The sequence below is a fragment of the Sporothrix brasiliensis genome (assembly GCF_000820605.1).
Source record: "Sporothrix brasiliensis 5110 chromosome Unknown Cont20, whole genome shotgun sequence".
NCBI classification, from domain to species: domain Eukaryota; kingdom Fungi; phylum Ascomycota; class Sordariomycetes; order Ophiostomatales; family Ophiostomataceae; genus Sporothrix; species Sporothrix brasiliensis.
The window spans coordinates 1,429,542-1,449,813 of NW_024467139.1; the positions used below are offsets into that span (position 1 = coordinate 1,429,542).

A 20,272-nucleotide genomic window follows, 5' to 3' on the forward strand; every position below is an offset into this window, starting at 1 on the left:
TATAATGTTGTGGTTGCCCCTTGTCGCAGATAATGCAATACAATTAATTCTTTCCCACCTTTTATTTCATCCCATCGCAGTGTCCCTGCAAACATCCTAGCATACCTTCCCGTGTTGCACCCAATATAACCCAGTTCCTTCCACTTTAGGTAACTCCCTTGCTCCCCTCTGACCGACCCCTACTAGAAGCAAGACCGAGCTCTGTGTCAGCCGCACTTTCCGAACGATCCGCCTCCTTTGCATCAGCTGTGGTGGCAGGTGCAAAGCTTCGTCGCGGCCCCGACTTCCACGGCTACCACATATGGAAGGAGGTCAGGCTTAAAGAAGCAGCAGAAGCGCACATCGTAAAGGAAGTCGCGGATGTGACTACAGCTTGTTCATTTTGCTAGGTTTTACTTTCACAATATCTTGTTGACTTCCACGAGGAAAGAGCGTTGGAAACACTAACCGTGATTGCCATCTTCAACAGTATCTTTGCTCCAACAACCACCGTCAAGATGATGTGAGTTTCGAGTCTTGTACCTTGCCCCATGGTCAATCCCTCTGCCATCCTCTGCACCGTCAACCCGTTCCTGGCCCACGTCCCCCTACTGCAACTGAATTATCGTCCTCAGTCATTTTGCACACTGTACGCAGTGAAACTGCCTGCCATGGCCAACATTCTGGCCTGGCTCCCTCGAACGAGCGGCGAGCAGTACGCATTGTTTTTCGTCGCCGTTGCTTGTATTCCTTCGCTGTCTACCCACTCGGATCTATTTTGTACTAACTGCGCCGTCTCTCCATCTCTCCAGGAACAACCGTGGTCTTTCCATTCGCTCCAAGGGCAACAGCAACAAAAACCGCGGCGGCGGCTTTTCGTTCTCGTCGCTTCGCGGCACGTCTCAGCCCGAGCTCTCTAAGCGTCTCTACCGTCTCATCAAGTCCGAGAACTCCTTGATCAGCGCCCACGAGACCGCCGGCCGCGAGCGCGTGTCGATTGCCACCCAGCTGTCGGAGTGGGGCGAGCAGACGCACGATGATGCCGTGTCGGACATCAGCGACAAGGTTGGCGTCGTGCTCTCCGAGATTGGCGAGCAGGAGGACCAGTACGCACACGCCCTGGACGACAGCCGCGCCGTTCTCAAGGCCGTCCGCAACACGGAGAAGAGCGTCCAGCCCAGCCGCGATAACAAGGCCAAGATCTCCGACCAGATCGCCTTTCTCAAGACCAAGGAGCCCGACAGCCCCCGCCTGGTGGTTCTGGAGCAGGAGCTTGTCCGCGCCGAGGCCGAGAACCTGGTGGCCGAGGCCCAGCTCACCAATGTGACGCGCCAGAAGCTCAAGGAGGCCTTTGAGGCCGAGTTTGCCGCCACCATTGAGCGCGCCGAGAAGCAGATCATCCTCGCCCGCCACGGCCAGCGCCTGCTCAAGCTGCTTGACGACACCCCGGTCGTCCCGGGCGACTCCCGCGCCGCCTACCAGTACAGCGGCCAGGCCCGCCAGATCCTCAACGACGCCGAGGATGATCTGCGCGAGTGGCAGCCCGAGATCAACGACGACGAGGCCGAAACCAACGGCCACGAGGGCAACATCACCGGCAACGTCCGCCACGACGGCGCGGGCTCGATCGGTGCCGACGACACGGGTGCCGAGGGTGCCGCAGGTGCCGAAGGTGCCGACGTCGAGCGTGTAGTCGGTGAGGCTTAAACCTTTTGTCGCCCTCCATTTTGTGGCTGGGGCCTTTCTGCGACGTTTTGTTCTGCGACGTTCGAACCCGTCTTTTTGCGACCTGGAGCCCTTGACAATGATTTCTGCGAAGCAAACGGTCGACCAGCCATGACACCGTTGCATCAGGTAACTGACAATTCACAAAACAGTTGTCCCCGTCGCCGTGGCCTAGATATGTGGCCAGGCGTCGGCCGAAGTGGTTGACGTAAGTCGGGAGCGGAGACGGAAAGACCCATCCTTTTCACCCCTTCCACTTCCTGTCTCCGCCCTGTCGGTATCGAGGGTATCGGTTGCTCTGCGCTTTTTGGAGTCTTTGGTGTTTCTATTCGGTGTTCTGTAATATCCCCAACGGGCATGCTTTCATCTGGCCATCTGGCCAATGTACCCTGTTTAATTTTGCTTTTGCTCAGGCACTTCATTCATTTTGTTATTTCTTTCACAACCTTTTAATTGTGGGTGTGGTCGCCTTTGCTTTCATAATTGATGATTGTGTATTGGCTTTCACAATTGGGAGGGCCGTCATTGGCTGTGTTGGATAAAGATAGTGTTCGCACCCAAGACTGTTGTATATTATACTGCTACCAAATAAACGAATGTGAAAGCAGAAAAGCAAAGTCCCATTCAAGTAAAACATATTGTGATGCTGTGCTCGAAACATATACGACGTGATGCCTCCGATGCAGTCACCGCGAAAAAGCACTTTTGTCTTGAGGAAATAGCCCCACTTTTTGTACAGCTCCACCAAGTGCATCATCGGCTGTTTTTCCGTTCCAGCTGCAGCTCTCCCTAACACAACGTTTCTCGTCCAGCTTCCACCCTCGACGCCGCCGTCGTGCGAAAATACATCAATTGCCCTTTGCAATGCTCAGCCTCAGCACGAGCGCACGTTTTGTGTGCACCAGCTGCACGCGGCGGTTCGAACAGCGCGTCCAGCAGCAGGTCCAGCATCATCAGCGCCGTCGTTGGCAGTCGACGACATCATCACCAGCTTCGTCCCATGATATCTACGACATCGTCTGCGTTGGCGGCGGGCCAGCGGGACTGAGTCTCCTGACTGCGTTGCGTTCGTGCCTATAATTCTGCCCTTCCTCCATTTCGTGCATCTACATCTAACACGTCTAGGCGCCAACCCTGTCACGGCTGGACTCCGCCTCGCCCTCATCGAAGCCCAGGATCTCGGCCGCACGCGCTCCTACGCCCCGACGGCCGACCAGTTTGCCAACCGCTGCAGCTCATTGACGCCGGCCTCAGCCCGTTTTCTCAACAGCATCGGTGCCTGGCCGCACCTGCACCGCGACCGTGTCCAAGGCTACCAGGAAATGCAGGTCTGGGACGGCGTGACCGGCGCGCGCATTGCCTTTGACTGGCCGCCCGGCACGATCCCGAGCCAGAGCCCAGACACCGGGTCGACCATTGCCTACATGGTGGAAAACAACAACCTGACGGCGGGCCTGCTGCGGCGGCTCGACGAGCTGGGCGGGGTGGATGTCTTTGATGGTTCGCGGGTGGACAGCATTGGCTTTGGCCCAGAGGACCAGAACGGCATGGACCTGTCCCAGTGGCCTGCCGTGCAGCTGGCGGGCCAGGGAGCGGACGGAAAGAAGAGCAAGTCGCTTCTTGCCCGCCTGCTGGTCGGCGCCGACGGTGCCAACAGCCCTGTGCGAGCATTTGCCGACATTGAGGCGCGCGGCTGGGACTACGAGCGCCACGGCGTGGTGGCCACGATGCTGCTCGAGGAGGGTGCCGGCAGCCTGTCGGGCGATGCCTACAAGACGGCATACCAGCGCTTCCTGCCCACTGGGCCCGTTGCGTTGTTGCCGCTCCCGGGACGCTTTGCCACGCTCGTGTGGTCGACCACGCCTGAGCGTGCCGCCTTGCTCAAGTCGCTGGCACCAGAGGACTTTGTGGCCATGGTCAACGCCGCGTTCCGTCTGCGGCCCGTCGACCTGACATACATGCATGGGCTGACGGAAGGCGGGCAGCGTGACGAGGTGGCCTGGCGGCTGCAGACCGAGGCGACGGGGACATGGACGGCAACCGACGACGCTGAGCGCCTGCCGGCGACAATGGTCGGCGTCCAGCCCGGCAGCGTCGCCTCCTTCCCACTCAAGCTGCGCCACGCCGACACCTACATTGGCGAGCGCGTGGCGCTCGTCGGCGACGCCGCCCATACCGTGCACCCGCTCGCGGGCCAGGGCCTGAACCAGGGCCAGGGCGATGCCGAGAGCCTGGCGCGCACGATTGCCTACGCCGTCGCACACGGCCAGGACCTGGGCGTGCGCACGTCTCTCGCGCCGTACCCGTCCGAGCGCTATGCGGCCAACCACGTGCTCATGGGCGTGTGCGACAAGCTGCACAAGATCTACGCCGTCGAGTCTGGTCCGCTGGTGCCGCTGCGGTCGCTCGGCCTGCGCGCCATAGACGCCATGCGGCCACTCAAGAACTTTATCATGAGCCAGGCGGCGAGCAGCGGGCGGACCAGTGTGTAAGGCGTATACTCTGCGAGAGAGAAATGCTCTCCAGGCAAGGCAGTGGAAACGCAAATGGACCTGGATGCTCGTTTACCGAAGCGAAACATGTGTGTACATCTCTGTAAGAATAGGGTGCGTCTGAGTCGAAGGCCTTTCACAGGTGGCAATCGACAAGCAACCCGTAGTACCTAAGAAACGGTGTAATACGCAGGAGAATGTGAAGTGAAGAACCTGTGAATAGTTGCAACGGAAGCACATGCCAAGTTTGCCAGCTCACATTTTAGGAGAGTGCTTTTCGCGACAAAACAATTTTGGCGTTTCGGTAACAGAAATGCACCTCATCGATGTACTTCGACTTGGATTGCGTTTGTTTAGCCATTGTAACTCGCTGTGCAATGAATGCCCAACAAAAGCCACCGTCCATTCACGGCTATTGAAGCATTCCACTGTATTATTGAGTACGGTGAGGCCTGGCCGTGCCCCACTCTGCCGCTGCAGCCGCAGTCACCGCTGCACAACGCTCCTGCATCAGTGTTTGCCAGCCGCGCCTTCCCCACAAGGCAGCATAAAGTCTGCAGCCACTCTTTGCCAGTAGCCGCTGCCTTACTTACCTACCCTACGGACCGCCCAAAGAGGAAGGCCCTGCCAAAATCCAATCACACGCCAAAGTCAAGCCTCATCTCTTCACCTCGACCCGCGAACCTTTTGACCTTCTACAACCATCCTCCACGACGACACTCCTACCGTGACGCCCAACATACATCCCTCGGCAAGCGCTTCTATCTGTCCTATACTTTCTAGCCGCCCATCATCTGGCTCGTCGCCGCACTCGCATCACGCCTACGCGCCTCCCGGAGTCCTCTTCGGCTTCGTTTATCTTTTATATCCCATTTTATCTTCAGACCGACCTCTCTTCCTCCCGCTTCTTTCCACCAAACCTTCTCGATTATAAAGCACCGGAGCATTGCTTGCACCTGTGTATGCAAAGATCATGCTCTCCTAGCCTCACATAACACCGCCATTCGCCCCTGTCCAGACCAGCCGCGGGACTGGTTTTGGAGCAGGCAGAATGCCCATGGGCCGTGTAGGCACACTCTGTTTCTCTTTATACTTTGCCTATCAACTCCTTTGCACACGGAATGCTAACAATAACAGAGCTTTCTCAGTAGGCTGGGCGAGTTCAGTCCCGGCAATTTTCTCCGGCGGGACCGCTCTAATCGCCACCCAGACAAAGCCCAAGCATCGCCGCAAATACATCCGCCGTCCCCGAAACGGAGACGGACAGATGACGACGATGGCCACGATGACGACGATGCCTCACCACCGAAACGCAGCGCCATTCGTACGCAGAACAACCAGACGTTCCTCGACAAGCAGCGACTGCGTAACCCGACGACCCGCGGCCAGCAGCAGCGCTTGCGCAACCAGCCATCCGAGACGAGCCTTGACATTCTGATCCAATCCTCGCCCGACCGCAGTCTGTATCAGCGCTCCGACAGCGTTCTGTCTAGCGGCCAGCCCGGTAGCCGGACCAGCAACCAGATCAACCAAAACGAGCTGCGGCAGGTGGAACGCAACACAAACGGCACCCCAAACCGGCGTCGTCGGCGCAGGCAACGGGGCGGCTTCGGCGGCGAGGGAGCAGCCGTCGTCGGGCGTCCCGTAAACCTCAGGAGCCCCAGCCTGGACACTGAAGAGCACACTGAAAAGCTGTTTTTGATCGAGGACGATCTGAGCCCTGCCAAGCCTAACACCAACCTGTCCATCGACCTCTCGGGCACAAAGGGACGTTTCCGGGACCGCATGAGCAGCACACAATCATCAATGGGCCCTCCGCGGCGACAGGACGCGAAACCATCCTTCTACAATAGTACGAAGCACGACGCGGAGGTCGACGAGCTTTCACAGGAATTCTTTCCAGAGCCGGCTGCCAAGAGGCAGCAACCGGCTAGGAATCCAGTCATCTACCTGGGTAGTCCTCCGGCTCGCGCTGCTGGAGCAGCTGCCGAGAGAAGGAGACAAGTTCAGTTGCAGCAACAGCGAGAGCGGGAAGGGCAAGAGCAGCAGAAGCAGCGGAATCAGGACAGGCAGCCGACCAGGTTGCCTTCTGCCTCGCCCATGGCGTCCAGGGCGCCTGGCCAGAAATCATCTACGGACGTGCCCCTGATGGCCCAGCCCATCATAGAATCGCCACTTCGTGTCAAGGTCGCCTTTCGGCAGCCGAACACGGCCTTTGTGGCTGACCCAGATGCGGGCACAGCTCTGTTCTCTCTGACCATCAAGCCCCTGTCGCCCGACGTGCTCGTCGCTGTCGATCCGGCTCGCGCGCGGTCCGAGAACCTCTTCTGGCTCAAGGTCGACTTGTTCCGGGCTCGCGAGGTCTCTTTTAATGTCGGCTCACCGATTGTATTCTTTGCCTTTCCACAAGGCGACGGCCTAGGTGCCTTGATGGGCGTGCAGTTCAATACTGTTGAAGAGGTGCGGCGGTTGTCTGCGTGGATCACAAATTCGTCTTTGTCACAGAGTATCAAACTGGACCAGACGGCATCGCAGGAACAGCTGAAACGCAAATTCGAAAAGTGCCTAGCCGAGGTGCTGGGACACAAAGAAGCGAAAGAACAAAAAGAGTCGACGCCGGCCAAGGTCACGGCCCCGACTCGGTCTTCGCCAGTTGTGGGCAACACCAACAGCAACGGTAGCGGTAGCACCGAATACATGACTTTGCGTCGGACCCGAAGCAGCCGCAACCTCCAGGAGGCCACGGAGATGATCGATCTCGACAATGCAAACAACAAACGGGCAGGTCTCCTTGGCAGCTCACCAGCATCATCCGACGTGGCCAGCGACCGGCTGGCACGGCTGCGGAACCGAAGCGCGCGACTGCCGCCCTCTCGGCCCCTCCTGCAGGATGTGGAGGCTGAGCGGTGGACATTAAAGAACCCCGACTGGGCCCGTGATTGGCGCATCCCACTGACCTATTCGCGCACCACGGTCGACAAGGACGACGTAGCTCGCCTTGATGAGGGCGAGTTTCTCAACGACAACATTATCAACTTTTACATGCAGTTCCTGCAGGACACCCTCAAAAAGAGCGAGTCGACCATTGCAACGCGTGTCTACTTCCACAACACTTTCTTCTACGAAAAGCTGCGTCCCAGCAGGGGCCGCGAGATTGCCTTTGATGGCGTCAAACGCTGGACCGCAAAAGCGGACCTCTTTTCCTACGACTACATTGTCGTCCCTGTCAACGAGCACGCCCACTGGTGGCTCGCTATCATCTGCAACGTGCCCAAGATTCTCGAAGCAGCCCTGCCCAAGACAGATGATTCGGAGGTTGTGAAGGCGCCGGGGGTGACAGAAAATGCAGAAGAGCCCACGGCAGCGCCTGTGTACATGGATGTTTCTGTGGACGTGGACGTGGGTGCGGGTGCGGGTGCGGATGCGGATGCGGATGCGGATGCGGATGCGGACGCGGATGCGGATGCGGACGCGGACGCGGACGCAGACGATGTCAAGGAAACCGGCGAGCTCCGATTTGTGCCAATCGACGTGGACAAGCCCAAACCACAACCTCGGAGTATAGTGATCAACGACGAAGCTAGCGCTACCAACCTGCCCTCCGCATCGCCATCACGCCTCGACGGGCTAAGAAAAGACACCCCCATCAATTTGGACGGCACAGACATCAAGCCAGACGAATCGCGCAGCGAGCCTATTGTGCTCGAGTCGGTAGAAAACGACGATGACGAAGCAGTAGTTCAGGCATCAGCCAACAGCAGTCCCAGGGCCGCCAGCAAAGTTCACGAAATCAAAGACGACGAACCCAATGAAAGACAAACCCACGTTGCGGATTCTGCCGACGACGACGAGGTCGAGGAGATCAAGAGCGACCTTGTCCAGCCGACCACGCCGCAGCCAGCATCTGCCAAAAAGCCATTCCGAGGCGGCGGTGCCTTGAACAGCAAAAAGATCTTTATTCCGCCCGGCAAAAAAAAGGACCCCAAAGACCCGCGCATCTTCACGCTCGACTCGCTGGGCAGCGTGCACTCGGCGTCGGTTGACCATCTGAAGCAGTGGATGATGGCCGAGATCGCTGAGCGCAAGGCCGTGAAGCCTGCAGATCCAGGCCGCCTCGGCATGACGGCCAAAGCCATCCCACAGCAGGAGAACTTTTGCGACTGTGGCGTCTACCTGCTACTCTACCTCCAGGAATTCATCAAGGACCCCGACAGCTTTATCGAAGACATTGTCATGCGCCAAAACCGCACCTGGGACACGTCCGCGCCTGATATGCGCAAACAGCTGCGTGACCTGATCCTGCACATGCAGAAGGAGTACCAAGCGGCGGAGGAGGCCCACTGGAAGCCCAAGAGGAAGTTGGGAACGCCAGCTACGAAGCGGCCGGATCCTGCGAGTCCGCCAGTCGTTGTACCGGCAGCGACGGGCGCCAGCAAAACTTCTGACGCACAAACCACGCCTGTCCAAGTGCCGGGCTTGCCGTTGCTTCCGTTGTCATCTCCACCTGCTCCAGCTTCTGCCAGTCGTCCGACGCCCACGAGCGACGGCATTTCCAAGGACGGGGCGGACTTGCCCATCCCCAGCAGAGAGGTAGACCAGAATGGCGACCACAAGGAAAACGATAGCCAGGGCGATGACGAGGGCGACTCAGCCACCCCGTCCGCCGGTTCTGTTGAGGCCGGTTGCAGCTCTCCCTTCAAGCAAGGGTCCAAATCGCCCAACATGTTTGTGCAACACCCTTAGGTGGGGACGTTTGCAAAATCGGCGGCGACGACGATGCCGAGGGGGATGATGGAAACGAGGAAAACGACGCATTGCATCGCCTCACAAACCATGCCAACCGTACAGTACTCGGGACCGTCACCCGTGACGCCACCGCGGAGATCGGCGGCGCGCCCACGCACGCCCCATTTCCCTTCGTCAGGCTCGTTCGTAACGCCTGGACAGCGACGCCCTGTGTCCCCACCGTCTCCCTCTGAGCGCCTTCTGTTGCGCCGGCAAGCGAAGGAGTTGGCGGCAAGCCGACCGAGCCTTCAATCACTCCCAGTCGTCCCATGTGAAGGTCGTGATGCTGATGGTGCGGTTGAGGGTTCTGAGGAAGAGAGCGACGGTTTTGAAATCATAGGCAGTAATCCTGTTCGTCGATCGCCTCCTCCACCGCTACCACCGCCGCCGAAACGGCTAGTAGATCGACTACCTCGGCCTCAGCCAACTCGTGTGCAGCGGCATTATCACCAGTTTCATCCCCCGCAGCCACCGCATCCAAGGCATCAGCCGAGTCCCCTGGAACCACCACCGCCCATGCAGATGCCGCGAGTCTATCCGACTGCTACCCAAGGCACCACTTATAAGAGAGACGCAGTCTGTGAATTCAATACCTTTGGCATGCGGCCGGGGCACATGCAAATGCTAGCCTACGGCGGCATGGGCAGCTTCGCAGAGTCGGCTCCGATCCTCCCCAGGCTGCCAACTGCGCGAAACCAAAGCCAGGAGCAACCGTCTTTTACCAGCCATTCTCAGGCTGAGGTGCAGCACATGCTCGGTCTTCCCCAGGAGACGTATATTCGTACGCAATTTTCAGCCACCTCTCGTTCGCGTCCACCTAGGAATAGGAATGATGTTGGGGATGGGTATGTATGAGGCATGTCGCCATTGGATTGCACGTTTCTCTTTTCCCCTACACAACACCATCGTCAACCACGTCGTTGTCCTTTCCTAGGGCATGTCACAATGTTTTCTTTTTTCGACTTATTTGCTTGTATTTTCAAAGCGTAGCTAGTAGAATCAAAGGGTCTACGGAACTGGACTCTCAATGTATCTTGCCTTCTCTGTCCTCGTTTTGCTTTTGTTTGCTTTGATTTCACCGCGGCCACGGACGGCAAAGCATAGCATGGATTGGAGTCGTTTATTTCTTCTTCTTTTTTTTTTTTCCTTCGGGGTTTAACGTGCTTTATCAATCCAATTACATGATACTGCTTTGTTTTTAGTGAAATATTTTGTAAAGTTGTTCAGTGTCAACATTGTATGTACAGCACGTAAAACTGTGTTAATATTGATTTTGTCCTTATTGTCAACTCATTTATATTCAGCACGAGAAATAAACTTACAAGTTCTCGTATGTCAAAATTTAAACTCAGAAAACGAAATTTAAAACGCCATTCCCTATGTAAAGTAACAAATAAACCCCCAAATATTCTCTCTGTAATGAAAATGAATAAGATGGCTATGCAATTCAAGTCATGCTGTTTTAAACAAATCGGCGGAGAAATATCCGATTCAATGCCCGTCCCAAATCGTCGTCCCCTTACTGTTCCTCCTCGTCATCGGATGCCCCATTGGCATGGCCGTTCACGCCATTCACGCCGTCGGCAGTGTACTTCTCGAGCCGGCCCACCTCGAACACCACCGCACCGTTCCGCGCACCCGCCTGTCGGCCCCAGCGGCCCAGACGGTGTTCCTGGCCGACGGCGACCACGATACTCAGGCCATCGCGTCCCCGCTCGCCACGCTCAAAAGCAGCAATATCGTTGACGACACCGGGAATCGAAAAGGTAGATTTGGAAGGTGAGGAGCTGGTGGAGGTGGACAAAGCATTCGACGAATCGTTGACACCAAGAACGCCAAGCGGCTCCAGCTTGCGCTTGTCCTTGCTGAGGCACCACACGCGCACACAGCCGTCCCAGCTGCCGCTAAAGACAATGTCGGAGTAGGGAATGGTACGCAGCGCTGTGATCCAGCGCGGCTGCGGCGGCGGTGGCGGGTTGGCGGCCTGGGCAGCAGGCGTCGCCATGACGGCGTCGTACTGGTCGCGGTGCGTCTGGACGGGCTCCAGACCGTGGGCGCGCGGCACCACGTGCAGCGGCTTCTTCTTCTGTGTGCTCCACAGCGCCAGCGCACCGTTGTCGCTGCCCGTCACAAACAGCTCGTCGTCCAGCATGGCCACGCGGTCCATGCTGCCCTCGTGGGCGAGCGAGTTGGGGTCGACGGCGGTCGAGCCGTCGCCGTTCTTCGAGCCCTTGCCGCCAGTTCCGCCGCCGCGGAACACAAGCTGTGTTTCCTCGACGACCTTCCACATACGTGCCGTGCGGTCGCGGGTGCCGACACTGACGCACTTCTCCTGGGCCAGCGCGTCGATGTCGGTGATTTCGTCCTGGTGGCCGAACAGCGTCTGCACGTAGGCCAGCTCGTCGAGACTCCAGATCTTGATGGTGCGGTCCTTGGAGCATGAGTACAGCTGGTTGGTGCCGCGGCGGAACGCCAGGCCCGTGACGGCGTCGCGGTGGTGCGTGAACACGCGCAGCGGCTTGAGTGAGTGGGCATCCCACACGACCATGCGCCGGTCGGCACCGCCCGTCACGACGAACCGGCCGTCCTGCGACGCCGCCACGCACAGAATTGCGCCGACATGGCCACGGTAGTCCTTGTCCTTGCGGCGCGCTGGATTGCCCCGGCGGAACAGCACCCGCTGCGGCTGCTTGCGGGCAGGCACCTCGGCAGCCTCGTCGGGTTCGGTGTTTTTCTTCTCCTGTTTCTTCTTGTTGCTCCGCTTCCGGTTCTTGTTCTTGTTCCTCTCCTCCTCCCACTTCCGCCGCGACTCTTCGCGTTGCCGCCGCTGCTCGTCGGGGCGGTCCTGGACGCGCCACTTGATCAGGTAGACGTCGCTAGACACGGTGTAAGCATACGGTGCGCAGACAGCCACGGCATTGACGTTCTTGGCGTTCCACCGCAGCAGACAGTGGCCGGCAAGTGCAAAGCCCAATTTGCCGGCTAGTTGCCGGTATACGCGGCCCTTGGCTTCGGCCACATCCTCCTGCAGCCGCTCAGCAATCAGGTCACGGTCGACGTCCTCGGCGTCAAAGGCGTAGATGTCGCCATCCGCACCGGCCGCCCCCTTGACTTCCGTTTTGACATTCTCCAGGTAGCGCTCGGCCAGCCGTAGTCGCCGCTCGGCAGCGGTCTCGCCCTCGTCGCCGTCCGAGTCGTCGTCGTCGTCACCCGCGTCGTCCGAGTCGCGTCCTCCGCGTGGCCGGCCATTGTATTCGTCGTCGTCCGAGTCGCTACCCGACACCGACTCGTCCTCCTCTTCAGCCTCTTTCCTGCTGCGTGCCGTGGGCTTCTTGCCAGACTTTGTGGAGGCGGAGGCCGAGTCGGCGGCGTCTCGTGACCTGGCCGTCTTCTGCTTGCCAGAAGCACCGTGTGCTGTTCTCGACGCGCCCGAGGCTTTGGAGGAGGAGGTAGTCGTAGCAGCTCGCTTCTTGGGAGCTTCGGGTGCAGTCGCCCGTTTCCGTTTCTTTTGCGATCCGGGGACCGTGAAAAAAGACGACATGGTGCTTGTGCTTGCGCAAAGCAACCACGTTTGCTGAAGAGAGAGCTTTTTTTCTTCTTGTTCTTTTTCGTTTCCTATTCGACCAGATGCAGGAGTGTCATGGGTGGCCTCTCTCTGAGACGAAAGAAAGGAGCGTGGTTGGCCGTCAGTGAGGCTTTGCAAGGGGAAAGGGAAAATTTGGCTGGCAATTGCTTCAACAAACTTTCTTCGCGGTCAGTCGGTCGCTACTGCCGGTTCGAAACTTTTTTTCAAAAGTCCCCACTTTACTGAGAAGCGCCGGACTTATCGTACACCGATAAGAAAAGGAAAGTGGAGACCGAGCGATCCACTAGACCGCCTGTGGTCATTGGCTGGCCGCGTTGATGGCAGGAAAGCGAGGAAAGTTAGGCTCGGCAGGTAATACTATTGTCCGTACAAGCTCGGACCCACTTAATTTGGGACAGGCAGGCGACCGCTCTGGTAGGGAAGCGGCAGCAACTTGGAGCAAGTGCAAGCCAGGCTGTAGCTGCATGGCGCGTTCTCGCAACTGGTGCCAGTTCCCCCAGCAAGACAGCCAACGCCGCCAAATCGACACAATTCATATCGACAACAAGGCCACAAACGACGCAACGACGCAACGACGACGCGCTCCATTGCACTTCAGACACATCACCGACGACTAGTTTTTCCCCTTGCGAACCATTTGCCCAGTGCACAGTGGGCGCGAGATCTGATCCTCTCGGTTCTTTTTCCCCAACGCAAACCTCCAGGACAGCTTCCTTGGACAGCTTCTGAATAGCCACAATGTGCGTTTCGTTCGTTTCCTTCCTGGGGGTGCATCTCGGAACACTGCTAACAGCGTCAGGGATGTCCTGCTGGGCATCGCGGGCAAGGACTTTGTCCTGATTGCCGCGTCCAAGGCATCGACGCGCGGCCCCACCGTGCTCAAGGCCACCGACGACAAGACACGGCAGCTCAACAAGCACACGCTCATGGCCTTTTCTGGCGAGGCGGGCGACACGGTCAACTTCGCCGAGTATGTCCAGGCCAACGTGCAGCTCTACACAATGCGCAACGAGGCCGACCTCGCCCCCACCGCCATTGCCCACTTTGTCCGCGGCGAGCTGGCCTCCAGCCTGCGGTCACGGAAACCTTACACCGTCAACCTGCTGTTGGGCGGCGTCGATCCCATCACACACAAGCCCAGCCTCTACTGGCTCGACTACCTCGCAGCCCTGGCCCCTGTGCCCTACGCCGCCCACGGCTACGCCCAGTACTACTGCCTCTCCATCCTCGACAAGCACCACCACCCCGACATCACTCTGGGCCAGGGCATCAAGCTCATGACCTTGTGCACCGATGAGCTCAAGCGGCGGTTACCCATCGACTTCAAGGGGATGATTGTCAAGGCCGTGACCAAGGACGGCATTGTCGACGTTGAGTTTGACGACGACAAGGTTGTCAAGTGCCCGTGAGGAGCTCCGGATGATGCGCCAGCTGGAGCGGCAGCGCCCTCGCAGGCAGGGGAGAACGGACAACGATGGTGAGACCAGGGCAGGAAGCGACGCTTTGTACAATATCCCATTCTTTGGCACACCTTGACAGAACCAGAACCAAAACCAACATACATTTGCGCTACTGAGCTAAACTGCACGGCGGTGACGACGGGAGCAGTCTCTTGTCGTGAAGCCTCTGCTTCATCGTGTCCTTGATTGGTCTCTTCCTCTTTGCTGTCCCAACCTCGACCATTTTCATCCTAGATACGGAGTGAGATATCGAGTCGTGATCACGTGACTTAATTGCATGCTGGATATTGGGCATCCTTTTGGCTAGTGGACAGTGCCCTGCCTGACGTCAGTCTCGATTGAGCTTGTACGTAAAATCTGATGAAGGCGTCTCTTTTTGTGACAGGATCCTCGAGTTCCTCATTTTTGACGGTTGTCGGTCGCAATCTCTGAGGCTCACCATTCACTATGGAAATGTATGTGTGTTGCAGTGATATGCTGGAATCGTTGTGAGATCCCAAGAGCAAGTGAAGCGAACGTAATACATACTGCAGACGGAACTTCACATGATCTACGGCTCCTCAACTGCAGCCCTGCTTAGCATTGTCTGCACAGAGTCAGCGAGTCTAAGAGACGCCATACGAAGTAATTACTGCGTGGGACTTGACAAAACGAACACATGCAAATCGTCATAGTGACTAATACAGGGGTTTGTTAAGCCTAGTCAGCAACCGTGAACGCCTAATGGGCGGCAATCCACAGCCTAACCGCCCCGGAGTTGCCTACACCTCTTTTGCCACCAGAGGCAAACAGTGCGACGGCGACTGTGCGCCGCCTCCTGGGATGCTGCTGCCCCAATGCAGCTGGTAATGGCAGCCGAATTCAGGGGCACATCTGCCAGGGAATAGGGGCTGACAGCCTGGGCGGCAGGTTGGGGTGCGCTGGAGGGAGATCTTATTTCTCGCGTCTCTGTCTCAAGCCTTCTAAAAACGTTTGGTTCTTTCCTTGGCGACAGGGTCCTTCCTGCCGCGCTGCCTTGCTTTTGTCTCGCACAATGGCTTGATGGCACTTTCCCAGTCCAAGACAACAAGCAGAGTACGGCCGTTCGCCAGACTTCTTCCGCGTCGACTCATTGATCGCCCGCTTTTGCACACTTGGAGGCTGCTGCCTCGAGGCATACGTATCGCTCGCTCTTGCTTCACGGGTGGCTTTCTGTAACTTACGTTGGAACGATTAGCTGCGCCTGCCGTGTGCAGTCCGTAGAGCTGACCGCCTAACTCGTCACCGCTACGGTGCCTTCTACAAACGCAAACTCGGGCCACCGTGCGGAAGGCACGCTCCTGTCGCTAAAAATTCGAAATTTCCGGGCTAACCACTTTAAGCGCACCCTATTTTCTTTCCCTGCGGCTGCTTCGCCTGCCTTCTACGAGCGTAGCCAGCCCGACACAGGCCAAACCTAATATTTTTTTCTTCAAAACAACGCCCACTCGTTTTCTTCCTCCTTTCTCCCAAACTTTCCCCTTCTCCTTTTCCACCCTCAACAACCCCATCTATCCCACGAGGATCGAAGCAACTACTCTCCAAAAGTTATATTTCGTCTGTCCTTTCTTTTTCATTTTCCTTTAGAAGACCTTGTTTTTGTTTCTTGAGGTTCGAAAAATTTGTTTGTTTCTCGTCTCTTTTTTCTTCTTTCTCTGTCAACGAAGGGAGAAATTATCCACGGAACACCTGCGAATACACCTGAGAACAGTTTGAAGCCCGTCTTTCATTTTCTGTTCTCTCTCTGCTTTTCACATCTACTTATTTCGTCGTCCACTCTCTGACGCGCCTAATTTCCATCACTTTTCGCTTTGTTTCCAGTCTCTCTTTTGAACACCAGCGTTCATTTCGAGAGCCTTTCGAAATACTAAAGCCTCATCCGTTCTTTGTTCGACATCGATTCTTGCCGATCCCATCTCATCCGCACTTGCAATCTCGAGAAGACACGCCGTTAAAAACGACCTTTCCGAAAATCGCAATCATGGCTGACCAACTTAACATGAACGGCCTCAACCTCAATGGCGATGGCCCCCGATCCTACATTCCTCCCCATATGAGGGGGAAGGTTGCAGCGAATGGTGTCCCCCGTGGCCCTGATGCTGCCGGCCCCTTCCCCGGTCCCACCCCTGCCGGTGCGGCTGCTGGCCCCACCCCTGCCGATGCCGCCAACGGCGGCCTCAACGGCAGCGCATGGGCTGCAAAGTAAGCTTCCACCTCCACCACCGTATTCGTGTCTCGCCGACTCTTTTATGTTTCGTATCCATTCTCAGCTGCTAACATTCGCCTTCTTCAATTCAGCAACGCCCAGAACTTCAACGGCCGTGCTACCGGCGGCAACAACTGGAACAACGGTCCTCGCCAGAACTGGGATCGTCCTCAGAGCTTCAACCCCAACGCATATGGACATGGTGGCCATGGTGGTGGTCATGGCCACGGTGCCCAAGGCGGCCATGGTGGTGCTGGTGGCGGCGGCGGCTATGCTCGCGGCTCAGGCGACGGCCAGTGGCGCGACGGCAAGCACATTGCTGGCCCTGCGAACCCCCGTGTCGAGCGCGAGCTGTTCGGTACTGCCGACGACCCGTCGAAGCAGCACACGGGCATCAACTTTGAGAAGTATGACGACATCCCCGTAGAGGCTTCCGGTCACGATGTCCCTGAGCCTGTTCTTACCTTCACCAACCCTCCTCTGGACGACCACCTGATCCGCAACATCGAGCTGGCCCACTACAAGGTGCCCACCCCCGTCCAGAAGTACTCCATCCCCATTGTCATGGGTGGCCGTGACTTGATGGCTTGTGCCCAGACTGGTTCGGGCAAGACGGGTGGCTTCCTGTTCCCCATTCTGTCTCAGGCGTTCCAGACCGGCCCCTCGCCCATCCCTACCACCCAGGGCGGCGGCGGCTTTGGCCGTCAGCGCAAGGCGTACCCCACGTCGCTGATCTTGGCTCCCACTCGTGAGCTGGTGTCTCAGATCTACGACGAGGCTCGCAAGTTTGCCTACCGCTCGTGGGTCCGCCCCTGCGTCGTCTACGGCGGTGCCGACATCGGCTCCCAGCTCCGTCAGATTGAGCGCGGCTGCGATCTGCTTGTTGCCACTCCCGGACGTCTGGTCGACCTTATCGAGCGTGGCCGGATTTCGCTTTGTAACATCAAGTACCTGGTTCTCGACGAGGCCGATCGTATGCTGGACATGGGTTTCGAGCCCCAGATCCGCCGCATCGTCGAGGGAGAGGACATGCCCTCCGTCGCCAACCGCCAGACGCTGATGTTCTCGGCCACATTCCCCCGCGACATCCAGATGCTGGCCCGCGATTTCCTCAAGGACTACGTCTTCCTGTCTGTCGGCCGTGTCGGTTCGACTTCGGAGAACATCACGCAGAAGGTTGAGTACGTCGAGGACAACGACAAGCGCTCTGTGCTTCTGGACATCCTCCACACACACGGCGGTGGTCTGACGCTGATCTTCGTCGAGACCAAGCGCATGGCCGACTCGCTGTCAGACTTCCTGATCAACCAGCAGTTCCCAGCCACCTCCATTCACGGTGACCGCACCCAGCGCGAGCGTGAGCGGGCTCTGGAGATGTTCCGCAACGGCCGCTGCCCCATCCTGGTCGCTACCGCTGTTGCGGCCCGTGGTCTCGACATTCCCAACGTCACCCACGTCGTCAACTACGATCTGCCCACCGACATTGACGACTACGTTCACCGTATTGGTCGTACCGGTCGTGCCGGCAACACTGGTATTTCCACTGCCTTCTTCAACCGCGGCAACCGCGGTGTCGTCCGTGAGCTCATTGACCTGCTCAAGGAGGCCAACCAGGAGGTACCCTCGTTCCTGGAGACCATTGCTCGCGAAGGCTCTTACGGCGGCCGTGGCGGCCGTGGCGGCGGCCGCGGCGGCGGTCGTAACCAGGGTGCTAACCGTGATTTCCGCAAGTTTGGCGGTGGCGGTGGCGGTGGCGGTTTCGGTAACTCTAACGGCGGTGGCGGCGGCAGCTACGGCGGCGGTGGTTACGGCGGCGGCTACGGCGGCGCTCCCCCCAACCCCGGCTACGGCGGTGGTTACGGCGGCGGTGGCGGCGGCTACGGTGGCGGCGGCGGCTCGTACGGCAACCCTGGCGGCCCCGGCCAGTCTTGGTGGTAGACTTTTCCTCCATCCAAGACTGGGTCATAGTGCTGCTTTTCTGACGTAGGAGCGAAAGGGGCAAGTACTGATCGCTTTCACTTGCCTTTCTCCTGTTTGTTCTTCATCTGTTTCGTCTTTATTGTCCTTACTGCCGACACAGCAGCACTATTAGCATCTGAAATCTGCCCACTGCGGCAGCTTTTCATTCATGCTCCGGCCTCGCCTACCACTGTCCTGATTTATTTTTCGACGTCTATTTTGCGAACTGTATCTTTCTTCCGCCTTTACTGTTTTTTCTCATTTCAAGTTCCTTATCTCGCTTTACGCGTCGCGACATTCGCACCGATTTGCTTTTATTTTCGGAAACATGCTTCGGCGGCGAGCATGACCCCCGCAACGGATTTACGCCCACCTTTACAAACGGAGAAGGACGGGCATCGGATTCAGGGCATACTCTGGTGAAAGAAAAACGATGGACCGCATTCTGCCTTGTTTTTTTTTGTTTCTGCTTTTCGTCCCCTGGTTTTTTTATGATACCCAATAGAATCTGAAAGACGAGGGGGGCATATCTGTCTGTCCGTTATCTACAGGACATGGGACAGAAAGAAGAAAAGAAGAAACGAAAGGTGTTTACAGGGACGCCCACAGCACATGATGCACAGCATGCATCGACGGTTTTATAGGTCTGAGAGAGGGCACCTCCCTTGACCTGGTTTTACGCTTTTACGACTGTCATGAATGTGCTTAATGTCCGCGTTCCGACGGAAAAAAAGGGGCATTATTTGTTCGTTTTTTATCCACCTCGCTTATAGAAATTCATATGGAGGAAAATGGGTTCATAGCATCGCCGCAACGCGTGTTTTCGATGCCATCAAATAGACTAAAATAAATGGTTTCTCGGATTTCTCTCTTGTTCATCTGTGCTTGTCCCTTCAAGGAGTGCAACAAGTAATGGACTGCACAATGACCTCGACATCCCTACGATTCTTCGTTGATTATGTGCCTTAATTTTTACAACAAGCCCCAGGTGTGAAAAGGAAAAGCTCAACTGAACGTCTTGCTGATGTGAGCTTGTGTCTGTATGCGTTTCAGTGTGGAATTTCCTGTATTACGAGCAAGCCTTATTTACATCAAACTCGTTATGCGGTCACGAGCACCTTTTATTTTCCGTGTCACGGCCATAAAACGTAGCTGCAGATAATGTCACCCCATTGTGCGACACAAAATCCGTGAATTGTAGTATGTGAGCAGAGGCTCGACAATAACTGCCGATTACTTTTACACGATATATTTACGACGATGCCGCCAAGTGCTGCAATATTCATAACAGTAGCGTTAGCATCGATTTATATGTAGAAGGAACGATGTCGTCAAAAAGAACTCTGGACTTGTCGAGCAGGTGCCAAACAAAATGTTGGTTTTGTTATGAGGAAGGTGCAGCTCACACAATGAAGTCTCACAGAATTTTGTGTACGGGGGGACAGAGTGAGGAAGGTGCAACCAGTGCGAGTGGGGCACTGATTCCCCTCTACTGGTTCTGTGTTCCCCTCGTACCAAATGCAGGTGCGACCGCCTTGGGCCCATAAAATTTTCCCGTCGTTCCTGCCGTCTAGTGCTATTGTTGGACCCCAAGCTTTGTTTCTTACCTGCGTCCAGCATCGCCGCCTTTGAGGCTCTCAACATCCTCTGCCCTCCGTCTTCCGTCTTCTCCCCTCCGCCCTCCATTCAACTCAATTCCTCCAACAACACCACGGACCAAACGGAGACACGGGCTCTTCCAGCCGTGCGTGCTCTGTGTTGCTGTCGTCCACTCCGCATACCTGCGACTGGGCCAGCTGCTCACAAAGGTCCTCCTGACGACGACGACTTCCTCTCATCCTACGTGCCTCTTCACAGCTCGCAGGCTCTTCAATCCGGACTTGCGACTTTGACACAATCGACTATAAGCTTCTGACGCGTTCTCGCCAAGTCACCATACAAGAAACTGGAACAGGCCGCCGTCACCGACCGTAAAGGCGCAACCAACTCTTGTCGCATGTGCTGCCTCGAGAATTTGCCTGCCCCTACCTTTTTCGACCTCATCCTGAACCAAGGCGCCTCC

The 20,272-nt window shown here is 57.0% G+C and overlaps 6 protein-coding genes across 6 annotated transcripts; 5 read left to right on the plus strand and 1 right to left on the minus strand.

The window, feature by feature from the left end:
- Nucleotides 1-650: 650 nt before the first annotated feature.
- Nucleotides 651-1,686, plus strand: SPBR_07568 (sphingolipid long chain base-responsive protein; the record flags this gene model as incomplete). The annotated part of the gene is made up of 2 exons (XM_040765822.1): nt 651-694; nt 792-1,686. The coding sequence occupies 2 exons, from the start codon at nt 651-653 to the stop codon at nt 1,684-1,686; spliced, it is 939 nt and encodes a 312-aa protein (XP_040616377.1).
- An 882-nt stretch (nt 1,687-2,568) lies between these two features.
- SPBR_07080 (ubiquinone biosynthesis monooxygenase Coq6) lies at nt 2,569-4,196 on the plus strand (the record flags this gene model as incomplete). The annotated part of the gene is made up of 2 exons (XM_040765334.1): nt 2,569-2,770; nt 2,830-4,196. 2 exons carry the CDS (start codon nt 2,569-2,571, stop codon nt 4,194-4,196), a joined length of 1,569 nt encoding a protein of 522 aa, XP_040616378.1.
- Nucleotides 4,197-5,247: 1,051 nt separating this feature from the next.
- SPBR_06435 (uncharacterized protein) lies at nt 5,248-8,939 on the plus strand (the record flags this gene model as incomplete). Its single annotated transcript, XM_040764691.1, has 2 exons — nt 5,248-5,262; nt 5,334-8,939. 2 exons carry the CDS (start codon nt 5,248-5,250, stop codon nt 8,937-8,939), a joined length of 3,621 nt encoding a protein of 1,206 aa, XP_040616379.1.
- A 1,561-nt stretch (nt 8,940-10,500) lies between these two features.
- SPBR_06860 (ribosomal rRNA-processing protein 9) lies at nt 10,501-12,522 on the minus strand (the record flags this gene model as incomplete). The annotated part of the gene is made up of 1 exon (XM_040765116.1): nt 10,501-12,522. One exon carries the CDS (start codon nt 12,520-12,522, stop codon nt 10,501-10,503), a length of 2,022 nt encoding a protein of 673 aa, XP_040616380.1.
- Nucleotides 12,523-13,305: 783 nt separating this feature from the next.
- Nucleotides 13,306-13,976, plus strand: SPBR_07853 (20S proteasome subunit beta 4; the record flags this gene model as incomplete). The annotated part of the gene is made up of 2 exons (XM_040766107.1): nt 13,306-13,316; nt 13,361-13,976. 2 exons carry the CDS (start codon nt 13,306-13,308, stop codon nt 13,974-13,976), a joined length of 627 nt encoding a protein of 208 aa, XP_040616381.1.
- A 2,050-nt stretch (nt 13,977-16,026) lies between these two features.
- On the plus strand, nt 16,027-18,189 carry SPBR_06783 (ATP-dependent RNA helicase; the record flags this gene model as incomplete). Its single annotated transcript, XM_040765039.1, has 2 exons — nt 16,027-16,247; nt 16,344-18,189. 2 exons carry the CDS (start codon nt 16,027-16,029, stop codon nt 18,187-18,189), a joined length of 2,067 nt encoding a protein of 688 aa, XP_040616382.1.
- Nucleotides 18,190-20,272: the final 2,083 nt, after the last annotated feature.